Raw genomic sequence first — 23362 nt, forward strand, 5'->3', positions numbered from 1 at the left:
CCACGTTTTTTTGTTTTGTTTTTGTTTTTTGTTGTTGTTTTTTTAAATAGTTTTGTGAACATACCTGCATGTGAAATGTTACCAAAAGCTATTTTTCGACACATGTATATAATTTGTTCTTTCGATTCTTTATGGTATAATCAATTATTTTTTACAACACAAAAATATGATGTGTAGTTCTAAAACCTTTTCTAAATCTAGCTTGTTCCATTGCAAGTAAATTGTTTGATTCAATCTGCTGTTGATGATTAGGCAAAGTAGATTACTTAAAAGAACCATTGATAGTTATTCCTCTGTAGTTATTTGGGTTTGATTTCTCACCCACTTTATGAATTAGAATAGATATCCAATTTTTCCACAAACCCGGACAACATCCAATTTTTAGAACTAAATTTTGTTTCGATTGTGGAAAGCAAGTCTGGTAAGACAGCTTTGATTATATCATTTCTGATGCTTTCTATGCCCGGTGATTTATTGTTCTTTAATTTTTGGCAAACTTTTATTATTTCTGTTTCAGATACATCATTATCAAAAGTAGTGTTATCACAATCCACGTTGTTAAAACCGTTTTTAATTTCTTTATCAATTGTATTTTGGTTTTCATCATCTGTACCAACTTTATTTCCAATAAGTTCATGTGAGTGAGTTATCCATCTTTTAACTGACAGAAATTGTGTGTTTTGATGCGTTTCTATTGGTTTTAGCTGTTTCAATTGTTTTTAGCTGTTTCAATTTTTTCCACAATGTATTTGGATCATATGCTAGATCTTTGCTTAACGAGTCAACTAGTTTTGATTTATATATTCTAATTTTTTCTTTATCATTTTGTTGTAGAGTTTTCTCTTATAAATTATTTCTGATATAGTTTCTTGTTAAATGGGTATCTGTTTAAAGAATCTGAATTATAGTTTAATTCTTTGTGTTGTGAAATACTTTCTTTGTCAATCCATTTTCTATTATGTCGTCTAATCTTCTCAGACTTTTTAATTCTGCATATGATTGCATTGACCATAGAGTCTGCGCTGGAACTGTAAGGAATTTATGTATTCAAAATATCACTGATATTGTTAAAATCGTTTTTTCATGTTCGGTGATGCCAAGATTATCCTAAGTTTTATTTTGAAGTGTTCATCCCGAGAAAAAGCAACAACCTTAAAGGGATTGTTAACATGACTGACACCTCCTGCCATAGTAACATAAAATTCATTTCGTAATCTATGGCCCGTTTCTCTGTGGATATCATTTATAAAGTGACTGCTATTAATCAATTTATCAATATGTCTGATAAACGTTTTGTGAAAAAGCAAAAAAACAAACAAACAAACAAAAACAAAAAACAACAACAACAACAACAAGCAACAACAACAAAAAACAAAACAAAACAAACAAAAACCCCCAGTAACGCGACGTCTAGGAACATTTCTGTTTTCTTTATAATTTTGTGCCATTCCAAAGTATTGTCATAATAATTAGAATATGTGGAAAGAATGGGTTTTTTCATATTTTAAGAAAAATTTGATGTCAACAGATAAGGTATTTCCAAAGAAATCAAATTCGTTTGAGTTTCCATGGACACATGCATATGAATACACACAAAGAGATAACCAAAACGCAGGTTTATTGCACACTCACGTTGTGTGTAAACACGAAATAGTTAGCCAATTGGATAAAAAGTAGTTGACCGAATAAAATGTGATAAATGAAATAGCTGTTGATGTTTGTGTAGACTGACCTTAGACGTGTCGCCCACTGGACCTGCCGGCAGCCCCTGTGTTCTGTCTGTAAAAATAATTTGCACGGGTAAGACAGCTGGTTCCGTTGCACTGTGACAGAACAGTTCAGTGCAGAAGGATAAGGGATCTTAAGAAAGACGCACACACATACACGCCCCCGCGCACGCGCGGAGGTGCGGAAACACTGGAAGCTGTAGTCACAAACCAGCACACAGGCGGCCCAGGGCATAGGGTCGCTCTCTACTGGACCGAAGCAGCAGTGGCGTTCGGCAGCCTCCTGGGTTTCTTTAGGATCGCTCTGCTCACCTCCATGGAAGAAAGGGCTAGAAAAGGTGCCTCAAACATAGCCTGCTTCACTTCTCCCTGGCCAGCTTACAGTGGCTGGTGGGGATCCCTCATATCGGTCGACATACATAATCGACGAAGAAAGTGATGGCGCTCAACCTTGGCACATGGAACGCGAGAACTCTGCTGGATAACATCAAGGCAGACAGACCAGAGAGAAGAACTGCACTGGTTGCCAAGGAGCTAGCTCGCTACAATGTGGACATAGCAGCTCTCAACGAAATGCGCCCAGCAGACCAGGGCCAACTTACAGAACGTGGTGGTGGATACACGTTCTTCCGGAGTGGTCGCAGCAGCGCTGAACGACGAGAAGCAGGCGTGGAATTTACCATCACATCTCACTTCGCCAGTAATCTCACCAAGCTTCCAGAGGATATCAACGACCACCTGGTGACACTTCAGCTCCAACTTTCAAACAAGAAGAATGCAGCGCTGATTAGTGCTTACGCTCCCACAATGACCAACCCAGATGACATTAAAGACAAGTTCTATGAAGTACTCGACACCCTCATTTCAGCAGTCCCAGTCAGAGAAGCTCATTGTTCTCGGGGACTTCAGTACCAGAGCAGGGAGAGACTACCACACCTGCAGAGGGATCATTGGAAGGCACGGCACTAGCAAGTGTAACAGCAACGGCCTTCTGCTCCTCAAGTCGTGTGCCACACATGGCCTTCTCAGCAACAACACCCTGTTCCACCTACCCACCCACCCACCCGTAAGAAGACGTCATGGATGCACCCTCGCTCAAGGCACTGGCATCTGAAAGATCATGTGTTCACCAGGAAGAGGGACAGGATGGACGTCAGAGTAACGAGAGCCATGTGTTGTGCCAACTGCTGGACCGACAACCGCCTCATTGTGTCCAAGTTCAGGCTTCGCATTCTGCCCATGAGAAGACCCCAAGGTCAGAAGACTACAAAGAGGCTGAATGTATCCAAGCTGAAAATCAGTAATGTTGCAAAAGAATTCACCAACGACCTAGAGGTAGACTGCCAGACACACCACATGAAGATGGGACCAGCGTTGAGGACAGTGGATGGCCATCGGAAACGCTGTATACATTACTGCCCTCGATCATCTCGGACAGCAACCCGGAGAAACCAAGACTGTTTCGATGAGAATGATGAAGAAATAGAGGCACTGATATCAGAGAAAAATCAACTGTTGAGAGCGCATCATAACAACCCTACGCCACAAACCAAGGAAGATTCCCTTGCTGACGCAAAAAGAAAGGTGCAGAAGAGACTTCGCGAGATGCAGGACAGCTGGTTCAGCAAGAAGGCGAATGAAATCCAGGGCTACGCAGCCAGCCACGACACAAAGCGCTTCTATGATGCGCTTAAGGCTGTATACGGACGCCAGTCCTCCGGCTCCTCAACGCAGACGGGACGCAGCTGCTGACAGAGAAGAAGCGGATTCTAGAGTGGTGGGCTGAGCACTTCAGCAACGTCCTCAACCGTCCTGCCAACATCAACGACGAGACCATTGATCACCTGCCCAAGGACCTCCCCACCCTCCCCACAGAGGATGAAGTCAGGAAGGCAGTGAAACAACTCTCTTGTGGCAAAGCGCCAGGATCTAATGCAATCCCTGCTGAGGTATACAAAGCAGGAGGCCCTGCAATGATGCAAAAGCTGAATGAACTATTCCAGTCCAGCTGAAAGGTACCAGTATAGTCCACATCTACAAGATATACGACCAAGGCTTTCGATACGGTCAGCAGAGAAGGCTTGTGGAAAATCATGAAGTTTGACTGTCCCAGCAAGTTCATGACAATCGTTCGGCAGTTCCACGATAGCATGATGGTGAAAGTTCTGGATAGTGGAGACGAGTAAGAGGCCTTCCAAGTGACAAACGGCGTCAAACATGGCTGCGTTCTCGCCCCAACTCTCTTCAGTATGGTATTCTCTGCCATGCTAACAGATGCCTTCCGTGACTGCGAAGAAGGAATCCACGCCAGGTACAGGACTGACGAGAGATTGTTCAACTTCAAGCGCCTGCAGGCTGTTACAAAGGTGAAAGAGACTGTCATCAGAGACTTCTTGTTTGCCGATGACTGCGCACTCAACGCCAGCACAGAGCAGAAGATGCAGTGAGAAACAGACTGCTTCTCACAAGCCTGCGACAACTTCGGTCTGACCATCAGCACCAAAAAGACCGAAGTTACGTACCAGCCTGCCCCAGGAAAGTCATACCAGGAGACGCGCATCACAGTGAAGGGGCGAAACTCCAGGCAGTCGACAACCTCGCCTGTCTGGGCAGCACGCTTTCTCGCGCTGAGGTCAACAACAGGATCGCCAAAGCCAGCACTGCCTTCGGGAGAATTCACCAAGCTGAAGGTTTACTGTGCAGTGGTCCTTACCATCCTACTTTACGCCAGTGAGACCTGGACTGTCTACAGCAGACACGCCAAACAGCTCAATCGCTTCCACCTGAGCTGTCTCCGCAGACTCCTCCACATCAGGTGGCAGGACAAAGTCTCCGACACGGAGGTCTTGGAACAAGCTGGCCTCTGCAGCGTCTACATCCTCCTGCAGAATGCCCAAGTGGACATGTGGTGAGAATGCCAGATAGTCGACTGCCTAAGCAGCTGCTGTACAGAGAACTGTGTCAGCGCAAGCGCTTAGTTGGAGGGTAGAAGAAACGCAGCAAAGACTGCCTCAAAGCGTCCTTGAAAGATATGGGCGTCGATATCAACACGTGGAGACGCTTGCTCTGGACCGTCCTGCTTGGTTCAGCAAGATCGCCACAGGAGCCCGTGCAGCTGAAGCCAGGCACTGAGGCGCAACGAAAGCGTGCTGTACACAAGGCCCGAGCAGCATCCACTGCCACAGCACCCACTCACTTGTGTCTCACAAGCCTTCAGGGCCCGGGTTGGCCTCATCAGTCACCTCCGGACCCACAGCCACCGATCTTCCATCTGATTTTGGAAGCCATAGTCATCTTCGAATCCGAAGGACGAATATCATGATATACGCACTCGTCCATATATGTACACTCACGCGTGCACACACACACGCACTTGCGCGCAGTAACGTACATACACTTACGCGCGCGAGCACACACGCGTGCAAAACTGGGTAAAGAGAGGCAACATCAACATTTTTACTTGAGTACTTGACAACGGCAGGGGCACACTACAACACATCTCAAGTAAGTATACCCAGCTTGGTACAGATACTGACATATAGAGAGAAAGAGAGACATAGAGAGAGACAGAAAGACTGAGAGAGAGACAGACACACACACACACAGAAAGGTACTAAGACAGAGAGACAGACTCACGGTGAACGACAGAGACCGAGAGAGAGATCCACGGAGAAAAGAGAGAAACAGAATCTGAGAAAAAGAGACAGAGAAACAAAAGACTGCAAAACAGACTGCACTTGCTCAAACAAAAATCAATATCTATACAAGGAAAAAAAACACAACCAAACAAACAAGAATTGGGGGTGGGGTGGGGGGGTTGGGGTGGAACGAAAAAAGCCTCACTATTTTCACAGGCATTTCCTTTCCAGGCAAGAGGGCACAGGCAGTCGGCTGCCGAGATGTGCATGGTGCACATACCCCCATTATTACAGCTCTTGGCGCTGCAGGCAGTGGACTCTGAATATAGAAAAACACACAAACATCATTTACTTTTGTTCTGCTGCCATTGTACGACCAGTGATTAAAATGTTGATGAGGATCTAACCAAGGTGTTTTAAAACCAATCAGCAACAGATCAAACACTGCATGGTCGGCAACAACTTACGCACAGTAGTAGTACAGACATGACCCATTTGAAATGCAGAAAAAATTAAAAACCGTAATGTATGCATGAGACGATCCATTGGAAATCCCATATAATATATGTATCCCGCTTCTGCAAACATCTGTAATATTCTCAAAAACCTAAACGACGATCGATAAATAGACTGACTGAAAGATCATATCAGTGAAAATTAATAAAAGTTCATTCAACTATTTGTGGATATGTCACGAAACATTCATAAATGTTAATGGCATTTATAACTTTCCAGTTACAACAGAATCCTCTCCATAATGTTCGGTCTGCTCATTTCGCCATATTCCAGCACCACGCGTTTTTCTTTATCTACTTTTACTTTTTTCTTTCTTTTGTGCGGATGTGTCTGTTTACCAATCGAGGTAGGTTTTTATGATACTGCATCCTGCCGTGGGTTCTTTTATGTATGCACGAAGTGCATGCTGCACAGATGAACTCTGTTCATCGTCTCAACCGAAAGACTAGGTCCCACACCACCAACAATGGATGACGGACATAATCATATATTGTCAACATTAACACGAACGAAACCTATCTCACAATGCCAGCAGACGGAGTTGGCAGTGCAAAAACGTGTGTGTGTGTGAATATGCGGGTGCGTTTGAGCGCTTGCGCGCGGCTGCTTGCATATGTGTGTGTGTGTGTGTGTGTGTGTGTGTGTGTGTGTGTGTGTGTGCGCGCGCGCGCGCGCGTGTATGTCTGTGCGAGCACGTCTGTGTTTGTTTCTGAGTACGAACATGCCTGAGACCATCACATACACGCACACTAATAATACATCTCACGATCTCACCATGCCTGCAGTTGGAGTTGGCAGGACCAAACCCATATTGACACAGACACTTAAACCCGGGCGTTCCACTGGAACCAGTCATACACACGCCCTGGTTTTCACACCTGATCGAAGTGCAGTTCTCAACTGGGAAAAAAACAAACAAAAAGAAACAATGACTCTAAACTCTAAACAGAGTGCCTGACTTGTTCAGAAAAAAAGATATTATTTAATTTCATGTCGTTTTTCAGAGAGAGAGAGATAAGCCTACTAAAGAAAAGAGACAGACAAAAACAAAAGGAGGGCGGGATAAGGGGGCGAGGGGGGCTCACAGATAGGATGACCGACTGAGACAGACGAAAGAGAAAGAAACAATTTTAGATGTTCTATTCAAATAGGCAATAACCACTCTGAAAGGGCGTGTATACGAAGAAATGAAAGTCGCGAATTTGTTCAGAGATTTCCATGTTGTTGCAAAGGCGTTTCTTCTTCTATACACTTTATAACAAACAGAGTGATTGTATGATAAGATTTTCATTTGTAGATATGAGAGAGACAGGTAGACATACACACATACAAACAGTATCAATGAATGAATGAATGAATGAATGGTTTTCATTTAGGGCTCAGCGCCTCATGAAAGGGTAACTAACAAATGACATAGACACACACTCACACACACAGAGATGAATCAATACGGGACAACAGTTGGTAATCACCGTGCACGCGCGCGCGCGCGCGCGCACACACACACACACACACATACAGACTGATTGATTGATTGATTGATGTGGATACTTGTATAGCGCCTATCCTCGGTCAGAGACCAAGCTCTAAGCGCTTTACATACACGGGGACATTTGCACCACAGAGAGAGAGAGAGAGAGAGAGAGAGAGAGAGAGATGTCAGAAGACACAGGTGTTCATGACAAAACAGACACCAGTCAGCAGCAAACACTCGGCCACACCCGGGTCTGATTCAACAGCTGAGCCGACGAAGACATCAGCCCACTCAATCAACATGGCTGGAAAAAAACTTTGACTCATCCGCAAGTAAAACCAAAAATGATCTTTCAATAGAGTAAAAACGATAGAGAAGAGAAAGCAGCTACAATTAAACGGAGGTCGCTGCAGCAAACCGCAGACAGAGACAGAAACAACACCAACGGCTGGGCGAGGGGGAGCTCAAAGGAAACACGGGACTCTGGAAGCGACACAACAGACAACGACGAGGATGAGAATCGTCTGGAACAACATCAGGACACCCACAAGATTCCCCAACTTGCACGCATTACCCAGATCCACGATTCAGTGCTGGAAGGAGTACAGGTGGACAGACTTGGCCGTTCTTATGGCTTGGACATCAATTAATGAAGACTGTCAAAAACTGAACATTTCTCTACATGTAAACACTATGAACGATTCAGAACATCCAGACGCCATAATGATTCGCTCCAGTATCAACGACCTAAAAAATCTGACCGCTGAAAAAAACACGCAACAACCTTGTTACAACACTAAAAACAAAACAAAAAAACAAACAAACAAACAAATAAACAAAAAAAACAACCCCCAAAACAACAACAACAAAACCACCACCAACCCACAAAAATTGTAATCAGCAAAACAACTGCAACAAAGTCGAATGACCTCAACCACAGATTGGAGCTGTTCAATGCCCTGGCCTTCACAAACCTGCACGACGCTGACAACGTGTCCTTCCTGGGGCACGATAACCCGCAGACAAATCGCCGTCTGCAAGACGAAATCCACCCGAACACAAAAGGAGACAGAATACCTTGGAAACATTGGCCGACATTTGGAGGCTATCTTGTGGGGGAGGGGCGGGAGGGGGGCACGGGAGGGGGGGGCGAGGTGGGGTGAGAAGGAAACGGTAGTTCACATCCAAATGTGTTCGAAAAACAACCTGCCATAGACCACGCCAGCAACAACAAAGAGAGGGAGAATTCCACTGACGAAATTACGCAGGAGCAACAACCACAACAGGAAAGGATTCTACAGCAAATACAAGACGACAAACATAGGTTTATATCCCAAAAATGAAGAGAACGTCACCTACATTGGGCAAGTGAGACAGTCTCGACAATATGATACACAGAATCGTCTACCACACTCGTCACACATGGACAATGATACAAGACAAAGATACAATTGGGGGCGAAAATCAGTCCGTCTACTATGACGACATGATCGTGGCCGTCATGCGGTGGACCGACACGGGAGAAAAAATCTGGTACAGCAATGACAGGCCAACAAGCAATTTCTACATCTACTGATGAAGTGCTGACCATGTAGATTTTGCAAGCAATATTGTATTGAGTTAACGCGCATTAATTGTTTTATATCTTTTGGTTATTGTTTTCGTTGTCTAATGAAGAAAAAAAACGAAAAAAAACCCAAAAAAAAACAACAACAAAAACAACAAAACACACACACAAAACTTAAAAGATGTTATCATGGAACCTTACCGACTGGGGGACTTAGAATACTTGCCCTCGATGTTTCATGGGATTTCAAAGAATATGATCCTCTTTTTCTTTCAAGAAACAACCTGAATAAAGAAGGTGCATATAATATTTATCTTCCAGAATTTTCGCCAAGAATTCGTTATGTACGCACAAAAACGGAGTTTTTAAAGCACAAACTGCGCAAGTTACTGACTGCATCAAGATGGATTCTGATAATAATGTATATTATATACCACGAAGGCCAACTTATTCATTTGACACAGAGTGCAAAAGAAATTTCATGGACTCTTAACTACCAGAAAAAAATGTGGTTTGACAGACTGTCATCAGCACAGGAGAGATATCAAATTAATTTTAAATGCGTTAAATAGGGAGCCATACAATCAGTCTTTACGTCAAAAATATTTGTAAAAATAAAGATATACAACAGACTGGTAAAACAAAAGAAACGTTATCATAAAAATCACTTGATGAAATGATTACATGAGGTGCTCAATAAAGATCCAAACGAAACATGGGAAACAAAAACAAAAACAACAACAATAAAATTGCAGACAAAGGGAGAACGGAACGAATGTAGACATCAATGAAATGCTTCAAAATGGATTTCACAATTAGAAAATTTAATCGGAAAAGACGTTGAAGTGAATGACGAACAAATGACAAAAGTTTAAGAGGAACTTGAAGAAACCGCAATGTTTGATAATGATAATATATTAAGTAAAAATAAGGATTTTGCTGAAGTAGAAATAAGTAAGGCATGGCTTTGTATAAAAAAAGAAAAAGAAAAAAAGCTAGGAAGATAACAGATGACATGATCAAAAGCAGTTTTCCGGATATGTTTCCTGTCAATCAAAAGCTGTTTAGTGTAACATATACAAAAGGTTTGTATCCAGGCAACTGATAAACTGGTATCGGTATTCCTTTGTACAAACGGCAACCAAATGGATCCAAATTATTATCGGGTGATTACACAGATAAAGTATTCTACACGATCCTGAATACAAGAATGATTGAATATCTGAAGACTAACCACATTCTGATCACAGAATAAGCCGGATTTTGGAGGAAAAAACAACAACAACAACAACGGAACCTCTGATCAAATTTTTCTTTAAAAAAAAAAGCTAGCAGATGAGATAATAAAAGCATCAAAATTATCAATAGAAAAAAAAAACTAACAAAAAAACTACCAACAACAACAACAGACAACTATACGGCTCTTTTGTAGATTTTCACGAAGTGTTCGACAGTCTTTGGCATGGTGTAATGGTGGTGAAGCTTCATAGAATAGGAATAAAAGGTAAATGTTTTGATATAATTAAAAACATGTATATAAACGCCCAAATCTACGCAAAATTACAAGATTACAATATTTTTTCAGCAAATACACTCTGCCCAACTCTGTTCAATATTTATATCAACGGTATCACCACAGACAAGAACTCTCCCACGATCGACATTACTTCATCTTCTAGAATCCCTTGTCTTTTACATGCAAATGATTTAGTTATTCTACCATTATCTAAAGACGGCTTGCAACAAAACATAACATTTTACAGTCATACTGCTGTCAACTGGGATTACTTTTAAACTGAGAAATGACAAAAGAATCACTTTTTCAAAGCCTATCTCTAAAGTACCCATACATTTGCAATGTCGAGAGGACATTACTGAAACAGTGGAAGAATATGAATATTTACTAATTTAGGGGTTATATTTCACAGAAACAGCAACTTATGTCGAGCACAGGGACTTCTAAAAAAAAAAAAAAAAAAAAGAATCAAGGAAATATGGCTCTGCATGTACAACTCAGAACATTTCGCAATACAAACATCAATATAGATATCATGTGTCAGCGATACTTTAATAACACCTGCATCAACATATGGGCAGAAGTTTGGTTTCCATATGATGTTGCATGAGATGTGTCCCTCAAGTCATATGAATTATTCAGAATCTGTCTTTTAGAGAAATTTCCACACGAAACTGGTGGAGGGGGTTGGGTGTTTAGAAGGGAGGAGTGGAGAGAGAAGAGAAGTGATGTTGCTAGAATTTTTTTGGTCTTTATACTCTTTGCCGTAGGTTTGTATGTTTTAACGTATTCTTTTTTCCTCTTTTTTTTTCTAACTTGCATTTGTCACTCTGATGCTCCTGACGGCAGAAGTCATCTGAAGACCGTAGTCAGTTTTTTAGATTTCTTTTCCCGTTGTGATTTCTCTTCAGGTTTTATTTTCTATTTTTTAAAAATTTTATTTATTTATTTATTATTACTGTGTTTTTCTGTTTTTGTTTTGTTGTTGACCTTTTTTTTTCGTTTTTTGTTTTTGTTTTGTTTTTTTGTTTGTTTGGTGGGTTTTTTTTCTTTTCTATCCATTTCATTCAGGTATTTTTGATTCTTTGGTTTTGGTTTTTAGGGAGTGGTACTTTGAGGAAACAGTTATCATTTTACATGCTGGATAAACACTTTCTTTTTTATTTTTTACTTTTGTGTTGGTGTGGTAAATATCAATGTAAGAGGTTGAAAAGATTGAGTCCAATGTTATATTTGATAAATGAAAACAAGCAAATCCATAACATACTGAAAACTATGCACCTTCTTGGTACCTCTGTAATAAATACAGTATTGTTATTATTATGGATTATGGTTAAAGTCCAAATTAATGTTTGTGTGTTGTTGGAGTTGTTTTTTTCTGCTGATAACTCTTAGAAATGGATAGTTCTATTAAAGTTATGTCATTGAACTGTTAAGGCCTTGCCAGCTCAGAAAATACTGAAGAGACCTATTTCATTTCTTTAAAAACAAAAACTTTGCCATATACCTACTGCAAGATACCCACTTTGACCCAAAGTTGGAACATTGTATTAGAGCTGTGTGGGGATATAAATGTTTCTTTGCCTCCTACAGTTCCAATTCGAGAGGTGTAGCTGTTCTTTTAAATAATAATTTTGAATTTAAAATTAAAAAAGTGTACAAGGAGGCAACAGGTAATTATTTGTTTGTCTCTACTGAGATTAAAGACAAAGAATTTCTGATTCTTAGCGTATATGGCCCAAATCGAGATGACGCATATTTTTATACTGAATTGAAAGAAAGATAGAAAGATTCAAAGCAACTGGATGTGAAAACATTATAATCGGGGGGGGGGGGGGGGGGGGGGGGGGGGGGGAACTAGAATCTAGTCATGGTCTTCAAGTTAGATTAGTATGATTATTAACAATTTAATAACGTCAAGGGCAAAGAACAAGTTGAGACATTGATGACTGATCTAGACTTAGTGGACATATGGAGACCGGTTAATCCAGAAATAAGAAGGTATACATGGAGAAGAAGTACCCTAGTGCTAGACTAGTAGGCTAGACTTTTTCCTGATTTTTGAGGACCTATCTAATTTTGTTACTGACACAGAACTGACTGCTCGTAACACTGACTCTGACTTTTGAAAAAGACAAGAAACGCCATTCTTTATGAAAATTTAATTGTTCTCTTTTAAAAGATAAAACATATCTAGATGAAGTTAACAGTGTCATAAAAGAAATAACAGAAGAATACTCTGCTACACCGTATAATAGAGAACAACTGTCAAATGTAAATAAAGCTGACTTTCAACTTACAATATTAGACCAACTTTTCCTGGATGTAATATCAATGAAAATTAGAGGTAAAACCATATCATTTGCAACAGCGAAAAAGCATAGAAATAGTGAATTAGAAAAGCAGTTAGAACTAAATCTTAGATTAGAAGATTTTGTGGGCCTCAAAAATGAAACTTTATCAGCAAATTCATGAACAAACTAACTTTGAGTAATGGCTCTGAAGTAAATGAAACAGATGGTATTGTAAATGAGATAAAAACATTCTATGAAAATTTATATGGGAACAAGGATGTAGAACACTGTGAAATAATAATAATAATAATAAGAACAATAAAATAATTCATAACTTTTCTATGGCGCGATATCCAGTACTAATGCTGCTCAAAGCGCCTTACATAATCGAGCCAGATATAAACATAACATAAAACATTACAACTAGTTAATGATTTGCCAAAGTTGACCCAAGAAGAAAGTCATTCGTTAGATGGTGAAATATCGTTAGATGAAGCAGGTATAGCTCTGAAAAAAAAAAAGAAAACCAATAAGAGTCCAGGCACAGATGGATTTACTGTTTACAGGGCTTTTTGGGGTCAGCTAGGAAGATTCGTTGTTGTTAAGGTCTTTAAATGAAGGCTTTAGAAGGCAAGAACAGTCCACAACACAGAAAGAAGGCATTGTAATCTGTCTACCAAAAGCTGATAAGGAAAGAGATTTAAAAAAAAAAAAAAATCGGATACCAATATCACTTTTGAATGTGGTTTATAAAATCGGTTCAGCTCACTCACTCACTCACTCATTCCCTCGACCACTGGGGTCATTGGGGGGACATGAGGAAGATGTCATAGCTCGCCACGTCGTTCTGTTGGCAGCTGTCGTGAGGAGATCTGGCATCGTCATTTTGGTCCATTCCTTGACGTTGTCGGACCAGCTCTTTCTCTGCCGCCCACGTCTGCGCCCTCCCTCTACAGTCCCTTGCAGGATGGTTTTGGAGAGGGTGTTATGTCGTATGACGTGACCAAACCATGCCATCTTCCGTCGTTTGACAGTCACCAGCAGTGGTTCTTGGGGCCCAACAAGGTTGCTGACCAGGTTCCGCACATAGTCATTGGTCTTGTGCTCCTTGTAGGAGATGTGTAGTAGTCTCCTCAAGCATTTGGTTTCGAATGCTTGGATTCTTCTTTCTGTTTCTGCCATCAGTGTCCATGTCTCACATCCATATAAGAGGATGGAGACCACCAGTGACTTGTAGAGCAGGAATTTTGTGTGGAATCTGATGTTGCTCTTCCATACCCTGTTCAGTCTGGCCATCGCTGCCGTTGCAGAATTAATCCTATTTCGGATTTCTGCTGTGCAGGTGCCGTCTTTGGACAGGGTTGCTCCCAGGTACTTGAAGCTGGTTACTTCTTCCAAGGGCTCACCATTCATGGTTATGTTGGCACTGATGTTAGTTGTGCTGTTGACCATAACCTTTGACTTCTCTGTGCTGACCTCCATGCCGTAAGCACTTGCTCTTGTAGTGAGTCTGTTTGTTAGATCCTGGAGCTCGGTGTTAGTGCCCCCCATGAGGTCGATGTCGTCTGCGAATCGCAGATTGCAGACTGGCCTGCCGCCAATGGTGATGGAGGTGTGGTGGTCTTCAAGGGCCTCCTGCATGATTCTCTCCAGAAAGATGTTGAAAAGTACTGGGGATAATAGGCATCCTTGCCTGACTCCGACTGTGGTCCGAAAGAACTGTCCTTGTTGATTGTTGAGGAGCACTGCACTGCTGGAATGTTCGTAGAAGGCCTGGATGGCTTGAATGAGCCCTTCATCAATGTTGAAGCCTCTCAGTACTTGCCAGAGGCCGCTGTGCCACACCCGATCGAATGCCTTCTTGAAGTCGATGAAGTTGTGAAAGATGTCCTTTTGGTGTTGTAGATGTTTTTCAATGAGGATTCGACAGTTGAATATTTGTTCGACAGTGCTCCGCCCTTTTCTAAAGCCTGCTTGTTCTTCTGGTAGCAGCTCCTCAGCCTTAGAATTCAATCAGTTGAGGATGATGCGGAGCATGACTTTGCTTGGGTGGCTAATCAGACTTATAGTCCTGTAATTCTGACACTGCTTGAGGTTGCCCTTCTTGGGTAGAGGAATCACCAGCGATTGGGTCCATTCTGTTGGCCACTTCTTTTCTGTCCAGATCTTCTGACATAGCATTGTTAGTGCTTCTGTGGTCTCCTTCCCTCCGTACTTCAAAAGCTCAGATGGGACGTTGTCCACTCCTGGGGATTTCTCTGGCTTCAGACTCTGTATTGCAGCCTCAACCTCCTCCTTCAATACTTGGAGATTTTCCTCACTGTCTGTGGATCGTGGGTTGTCCTGCAATATGAATGAGTCTGGATTGAGCTGGTAGTTGTAGAGGCCGTCACAGTATTCTGTCCACCTCTTCAGGACTTCTTCGCTATCTGTCAGTAGCTTGCCATCCTTATCTTCGATGACAGCTGATCTTGGCTGACTAGTCTTGGTGAGGGTCTTGAGGATGCTATAGGCTCTTTTGCTGTTCCCTGCTTCCATGCCTTTCTCAACTTCTTCGCACTACTCCTCTATCCTCTAACTGAATTAAGAAAGTGCCCGCCTCAATAATGAATGAACATCAGACAGGTTTTATGACAAACAGGTTTATAGGAGACAACATTCGTTTGATTTTTTATTTAATCATGTACTTGAATAAATATAATTTGCCAGGATTGCTATCAATAGTATTATGTCTAGATTTTGAAAATGTGTTCGATTCTGTTGACGGGGCTTTTATGTTTAACGTCATGCGTGCTTTTGGTTTTGGACCAGATATATGTCAGTGGGTATACACATTTTATAACAACATAAAATCAGCAGTTTATGTAAATGGTGTTGTGTCTGGATGATTTCAGGTAAAAAAGAGGATGTAGGCAAGGAGATCCAATCTCCCCATATTTGCTTTTATTATGTGTAGAAATTCTGGGAATCATGATACGCCAAAACAATAGAATAAAAGGAATAGTAATAAATGAAACAAAGCACAAAATTTCACAGTTTGCTGATGACACAGAATTATTTCTAGATAAGGATAAGATTTCATTTAAAGCATTAAACACTGCTAATTTTTTTGTAAGAAATCTGGGCTATTTTTAAACACAGGGAAAATTAAAACAGTTGCAGTATGGATAGGCAGTAAACGAAATTCCAAGGAAAGATTCATGCCACATTTGCAGATAGATTGGAATCCTTTGAGGTTTAAGATTCTTGATATTTGGTTTACAGGTGACTTAACTGAATGTATAGAATTGAACATGTAAGAGAAATTTCATGAAATTAAAACATTATATAAGATATGGCTAAAGAGACAGATATCTCCTCTAGGAAGAGTAGCAGTTTTAAAATCTTTAATCCTATCAAAACTCACACACCTCTGGATTTTGTTACCTAACCCATCTGACAAAATGATAGAAATGATACAAAGGACCATATTTGAATTTGAGTGGAAAAGAAAGAGAGATAGAATAAATAGAAAAACAGCAGTCACAGACATTGATTTGGGAGGGCTTGGAATCCCTGAGATCAAGACATTCATAACTGCACTAAAACTCAGTTGGTTAAGAAAACTGAACTCCACAAATGGAAAACAATTATTTCGCTAAATTTCCAGAGGTTGCACATTTACACTTATTAGGGCCTTGTTTAATGATTAAAAAAACACAAGCTTAACGATTTTTGGCATAATGTACTAAATGCATATAGAGAGTTAGGGGGGGAAGTACGCCCTCAGTCGACAAAAGAATTACTTGCTGAATCTATCTTTTGTAATGAAAAATACATATAGGACATAAGACTGTCTATTATAAACAGTGGGCTAATAGAAATATTTACCTTATTAACCCTTTCACCGCCAGTCAATTTAGAGTACAAAATTCCCTTGTGGTATAAACACAGAAAAGACAGTAGCTAAGAATAGCTGGGGATTCCCCCTGCGATGTATAGAAAACATGGCCTATCCTACCACAATGACAATGACAAATGTTTAATTGAGGGTAAAATGGATAAGCTGGAAGCTTCTTTACACCATGCCCTCACACACGCATACACACACATTGTAATAAATGAAATAAGTATGAATAATAAATGACATAGAACAAACCAAATAGATAATAATAGTCACATAAATGGATGAATCAAAGACTACAATTACGGAAACATGAAAATCATACAAAACACTGCCACATGAAAATCTTCAAACACACACACGTGTGTGCACACACAGGCATCATACACATAATCTCAAACACACAAGTACACAGAGATACACACGCATACTTACACTCGCCAATTTTCTTTGCTTACACACTGCTGGAGAACAATTTATCAAAGTACGTTGGCTTACTAGGATCTCATCATATGCTTTGATTTTGCTGGTACTAATTAAGTTTGTTGCATCAGATATTTTTGATACGCTTTTTTGAAAGATGCTATAATAGATCTATTTCTAAGATACTCGGGGATTTCATTCCACAGTTTACCACCAGAATAAGTGAGAGAGGACATGAAAAGGTTAGTTCTGGGACGAGGGGTAAAAATGGTACTCTTACTACGAATGATTCTTTCCGGGAATTTCCTATAAAGATAGGGCGGTGCAAAGTTCTTCATAATTTTGAACATAAAAACACCCTTGTTAAAGCGACATTTAAGATGAAAGGGGAGAATACTTAGTTCAACATAGTCATTTGCTTGAATAGAAGATTTAAGGAGAATGAGCTTAAGGGAACGTCTGTATATACTTTCAAGAGTTTTTAAGCAATTTTTACGAGCCCCGTCCCAGCATGTTGATGCATACTCAATATCAGGTTGGATATATGCATGAAAAAATAATTTACGGGTATGCTGATTAAGGAAATGCTTAATTCTATTGAGCTGAAATACATTTTTCGATAACTTCTTGCATAAAGCAGAGATATGATAAGACCAGGAAAGGTTATTGTCAAGTGTAAGACCAAGTAGTCTATAAGAACTAACTTCCAGCAAATCATTATCAAGTACCTTGAGCCCTTTTATTTTAGATTTGATATTTTGTCGTTTTTGTCTGGTTGTGATTAACATAAATTTAGACTTATGTGGGTGAATTGCCATGTGGTTCGTTTCAGTCCAGTTTATAAGTTTATCAATATCGCTCTGCAACTTAGCGCATACTGTATTGGCATTTGCGTCTTTTTGATGGAGTGTTGTATCATCAGCGAAAAGTTCGCAAGAGGATGAAACGTGAAGTGGAAGATCATTTATATAAATTGAAAATAAAATAGGCCCTAAAACTGATCCCTGAGGAATACCATAATTAACTGACATAAGAGGGGACATTTTAGAAGCTTGGATAACCGCTTGTTTCCTATTATCAAGAAAAGAAGATATCAGTTCAACTGAATCAGATGATAAGCCATACATGACTAACTTTTTCGAAAGTAGTTTATGATCTATTGTATCAAAGGCTTTTGCAAAATCAACAAAAACAGACCCAGTAAATAAGTTATCATTAATGTTTAAATGCCATTCCTCAACAAGATTAGTCAGTGCAGTATGACAGGAATAATTTTTTCTAAAGCCACTTTGATTGGAGTGAAATAAATCATATTGTTGAAATGTGACTGAAGGGTAAGTTTGATATGTTTTTCGAGGGGTTTGGATAGTGTGGACAATATTGATATAGGCCTATAGTTAGTACGGTCAGATGGATCACCATATTTAAAGACAGGTAACACTTTAGCATTTTTAAAAGCCTGTGGATAGGAGTGTTTTTCTATACAGAGGTTATAGATATACGTGATGTGTTCAGAGATGATAGGTGCTGCTATCTTCAAAATCTTACTATCGATACCATCTAAACCTCGGGATGTAGACTGTTTTAATGAGCATAATTCTTTGAAAACATCATGTACACTAATGTATGCTAGCTGAAAGTTAGAATGTATTCTTTTCGTGTTACAAAAACATTTGAGCAATTGTAAGTCATTGGACTCGGTGATATCAACCCCGACAGTTCTTTCTGCGACAGTGGTAAAGTGTATATTTAGAATTTCAGCTGACATCTCATTCCCAGAAGGAGTAAACTGAACTTTTTTTTCCTGACAGTTGGTTGATAGCTTTCCAAATGGATTTTGTATCTCTTTTAGATATTATCAAATCACTAAAATATATCTTTTTGGCAGCCCGTTTCATTGATGTTACTTTATTTCTCTGTTTCTTAAATTTCTCATCTTTTCCTGTAGTTTTTAATAATAGTTCTCGAGCCTTTATTTCAATATTTATATCTTCTGTCAACCACGGGGCCTTATCATCCTGTCTAACGCGTTTAGTCCTCAAGGGAACATGTTTGTTGAAGACGGAAAGAAAGTACTTATACCATGTCGCAAGCGCACTGTCAAGGTCGGTACACTGGTAAACATCAGAAAATTTAGCCATACATAAATCAGACAGAAACCCTTCTGTGTCAAAAGTTCTGTAACTACGGAATGATATATACCTGTGACTGCATCTGGGGATTTTTATACCTTTCTTTGACCATGTTAGACATAATGGAAAGTGATCACTAAGGCCAAATACAGGAACAAAGGTTTCTACAACATTTCTAGGGTTAGTTACGTAAATGCGATCGATTAGTGTTTCAGAGAGAAGTGTCTTCCATGTTGGAGTATTAACTATCTGTGTTAGATTATACATTTCAGTGATTCCCTTCCAGTTATCATGTGGTTTTAACAAATCAATGTTAGAATCACCCAGCAAAATAATTTCGGTGGAATAGTTAGTTGCATCTTCCATCATGTGCTCAAAGCGATCAAGCCACTCAACCCTTTCTTCGGGATTTCTGTATAGAAAACATACAAGGATTGGCTTGGTCCGTTTTAAGCGAATCTCTAACCAAATGCATTCAATTTTATATTTATCAAAAATACTAACTCTTTTGTAATTTACAGACTGATGAACATAAGCTACCAATCCTGTTTCCAGTTTAACTGTGGCATCACGCCTGACGAGATGGTATCCTGGAATAGATATCACATTGTCTGAAACAACATCAGATTATCGTGTTTCGGAAAAGGCAAAAACATGAAAGCAATTACCAGAATTAGAAAGGATGGGGGAAATGTCTGACATCTTGTTCAGCATATGACAAATATTAAGGTATCCTATTTTGAATCCAGTTTTAGTCAGCCACCTGGGGGTGTTGGAGCAGTTCTCCACCGAACATTAAGAGCAGTAGGTTCATGGATAACAGACCAATAAATGGTCACCTTTTAGCGACATGGGTCCTCTACCACGCCTGTGCATAAATGCGAGCTTGGCGGCGAAAGGGTTAAAGAGTTGATAAATCAAGATGGCACATTTATGTCACATGAACAATTCAAGTTCTCCTACAATGTAAGTACTGATTTCATAACATACACTGGTTGTATAAGAGCAATACGTAAATATGCTGACAAAATAAGTTCACATATTGATAGTACTCAGTCAGCAGATATTCCAAAAGTGCTTCATATTATACAATCGACTCCGAAAGGTGCAAAACCATAATATGATTTACTTCTAGATGAGCCTGACCCAAAATGTTGCAGCAAATGGAATACAAAACTGAACATGGAGCTTGAATTAAATATAATATTTAACAAGATTAAGAAAATTCAGGAAACCAAATTAAAATGGAAATTAACAAATAATGAGGCCAGGAGATGGAATGATTAACAAATAGTAAAGAGTGGTAACTCTCTCCAATCACAAGGTACACAACTTCAAGTCAGCGCTGCTTACGCTACCGATTCAGCTGGCACACAGGTAAATAAAAGGTACATTGGAACAAACCCAGACACTTCCTCAAAAAAGAAAGCGCCGGGCCTGTCCTTATACAAATCATTTGACATGTGCACACAGCCGCAAAGACAGAAGACAGAAGAAATGTGCAAACACAAATTAGCTTTTATTCAAGACTGGCATAGCCTCTTTAATCCTGAACAAGCCACACAGAAGACATTAAAAGGGTTTCAAATCAGATTAGTACATAGAATCTTATCTACAAATGTTACGTTTTTAACATGGGTGTGAAAAATGACTCCAGGTGTACGTTCTGCAAAGAAACACAGGATAGCATACAACATATGTTCTGGGGCTGCATCCATGCTAAACGCTTTTGGGAAAACATTCAAACAACTTTAAATGATTGCTTTGGTGGTAATTCAGAATTATCACTCAGCATGTGTTTTATTTTATTTGGCTATGACAAGCATGTTAAATCCAACAGAGTGCTTGACTATATTTTACTCCTTGCAATTTTTTTTTTCTGTTCAAGTGTAAGTTAAACGAAGTGCTCCCAAGTGGGTGCAGTTTTATGAAATATCTTAAATCGAAGTATGAAACAGAAAAATATATCGCTATAAAGAATATGACATATAATAGGTTTCTGGCTGACTGGTTCTATCATGATGGAGTCTCCCGTCGGACCGACGAATGAGTAGGCAGCCAGGCTTATCTGTCGGTGTGTGTCCTCATATGGGGGAAGAGGCCGATTCTGGATGCGCAGCACTTCCCACAGGTGTTCCAAGGGAAAACGTCTCCAGAAGTTGAGCCCTGCTTCCTTCGCTCACGCTTCCCGTTAACGGCCAGCATTCTCTTGTTTTCAAACGTCTTTGTGTCAGTCCATGCTGCGCGCACAGCGAGAGCAAAAGCAGTCCGTTGGAGTTGCACTTGCCAGTGCCGTGCTGTCCTAGGACTTTTGGCCACGAGGAGAAGTCCACGCCGACGCGAGCATTGAAATCCCCAAGGATAATTAGCCTGTCCTTTCTGTCTACCGCTGAAATGGTGCGGCTGAGCTCCTCGTAGAAGGCTTCTTTGATGTCATCAGGGTTGGTCATCGTCGGGGCATAGCAGCTGATGACTGTGGCGAAGCGATCCTCGGGCAGCTTCAGACGCAGGGCCATCAGCCTATCGTTTATCCCACGTCGAAGGCTGTCAAGTTGTCGTGCAAGTTTGATTTGTATGGCAAAGCCCACGCCTGAAGTTCTTGGGGTGCCTTCTGGCTTCCCAGTGCAGTAGAAGGTGTAGCCCCCTCCATCTGGGTTTCACCAGCAAACCTGGTTTCGCTCAGGGCTGCTATGTCCACCTGGTAGCGATCAAGCATCCTAGCAAAGAGCGCTGTGTGCCTTTCTGGTCTGTCGTCTCTGTCCGAAAGGGTGCGAACATTCCAGGCACCCAGAGTCAGGGCATGATTCCTGGTTCTTTTCTTCTGTTGTTTTCGACCGCTAGTGTTGGATGTCCACGTAGGTGCGGTTTCCCTAGGTACTAGGTGAGGCAGGATTTGTTTAGTGATCCTTTTATCTCCCCTTCCACCTGTGGGGAGAGCAGTGCTGTCCCTAAAAAGGGCTGCTCTGACACTGTGGGAGGATACGGGCGCCGCATCTGCCACAGTCTACGGCGGACGACCATCACCCCACAGCCGCCTGCGTGCAGAGTCGTGACTAGGGACTGCCAGCAGCATCCTCTGCCTGTCCCCGTTACCATTTCTCCATCGCCGCAGGGCTTGGGAAAGCTGAGTGTTGAAAGGCTAGGTCGTCGTTCCGACATCAGCCTGGTTGCCTGACCAGCACAGGTGACTTTTCTTAGTGAAGAGGAGTTGTGCAGTCCCTTCGCCACTCTCTCGCCTACCGACGCTCACAGTCCCACAGGTGCAGATACTGCCACGTGTAGAACGGCCTCGGCAGGTGCAGTTTTTTTTCTTCGGAGTTCCGTCTCCTAGGATTTCCATCCAAGGATAAGAGCTCCCCCTGCCCTTTGGTCATCCTCTTCCGCCTTTACAGCCGTTGAGAAAGGTTTCCTCCTCCGCCTGGTCCGTCGTTGGGAGACTTCACATGCGGCAGGAAGTACTAGGTTACATGGTACCAATAGCACGGGCTATGCCCCTGACCTGAACGCCTTATAAAAACATAAAAAAATGTACAACAAAAATGAAAAATGCGAGTCAATTTACCTGTATCCTTTCTATTTATAATGGTGTAATGAATGTCATTTATGTAATAATGTTACCTGCATTTACTATTACCAATATGGATTTTGCTCTATTATTATCAATATCATTATCAGTGGTAATATTCTATTATTTTTTGCTGGTTTGCTCCTGATTCGACAGATGTACCAGATTTTGCTCGGTATTTCATTATTCCTTGTCTAACAACTCTCATAATTTGATCTAAAAATGAAATGGACTCAAACAGAGTATGTATGTATGTGTGTGTATTTTTTTTTTCAGCGTCAGGGCACACATGATGATATAATTTTCTTTCTGTTATTTTGCCTTAGAACAAAGTGCACCTCAGTTTAATGATACTTGTGAAATGTGCAACTTGAATGATATGTTTTTGCTATTTTTTATTTTGTTTTTTGTTTTATCTCTTTTTTTCCGTTCTTTGTCCTAAAAAAAGCCGGACCTTTGCGATGTATATTTCTATGTTGAGTTATATAATATGTGCATGGGACCAAAAAACAAAAAAAGTCCAAATGAAAAACCCTAGAGCTTCCTCAAAATTCACTTGTACGCACAACTTACAAGTGCATGTGTCGTCAAACAAACAAAACTGTTCAGCGGCTACTTTTCATTTAA

At 40.6% G+C, this 23362-nt stretch overlaps 1 protein-coding gene across 3 annotated transcripts in view; it reads right to left on the minus strand.

Moving 5' to 3' along the window:
- Positions 1–23362, minus strand: part of LOC143280810 (uncharacterized) — a 231135-nt gene that overhangs the window by 100457 nt on the left and 107316 nt on the right. For all 3 annotated transcript variants that reach the window (XM_076585503.1, XM_076585501.1, XM_076585502.1), the window contains exons 28-30: positions 6656–6781; positions 5571–5684; positions 1733–1779 (exon numbers count right to left, since the gene is read on the minus strand). In XM_076585503.1, coding sequence (XP_076441618.1) covers positions 1733–1779; positions 5571–5684; positions 6656–6781 — 287 coding nt within the window. The remainder of the gene's footprint in view (positions 1–1732; positions 1780–5570; positions 5685–6655; positions 6782–23362) is intronic.

This window comes from Babylonia areolata, chromosome 4 (assembly GCF_041734735.1).
Source record: "Babylonia areolata isolate BAREFJ2019XMU chromosome 4, ASM4173473v1, whole genome shotgun sequence".
Taxonomy (NCBI): domain Eukaryota; kingdom Metazoa; phylum Mollusca; class Gastropoda; order Neogastropoda; family Buccinidae; genus Babylonia; species Babylonia areolata.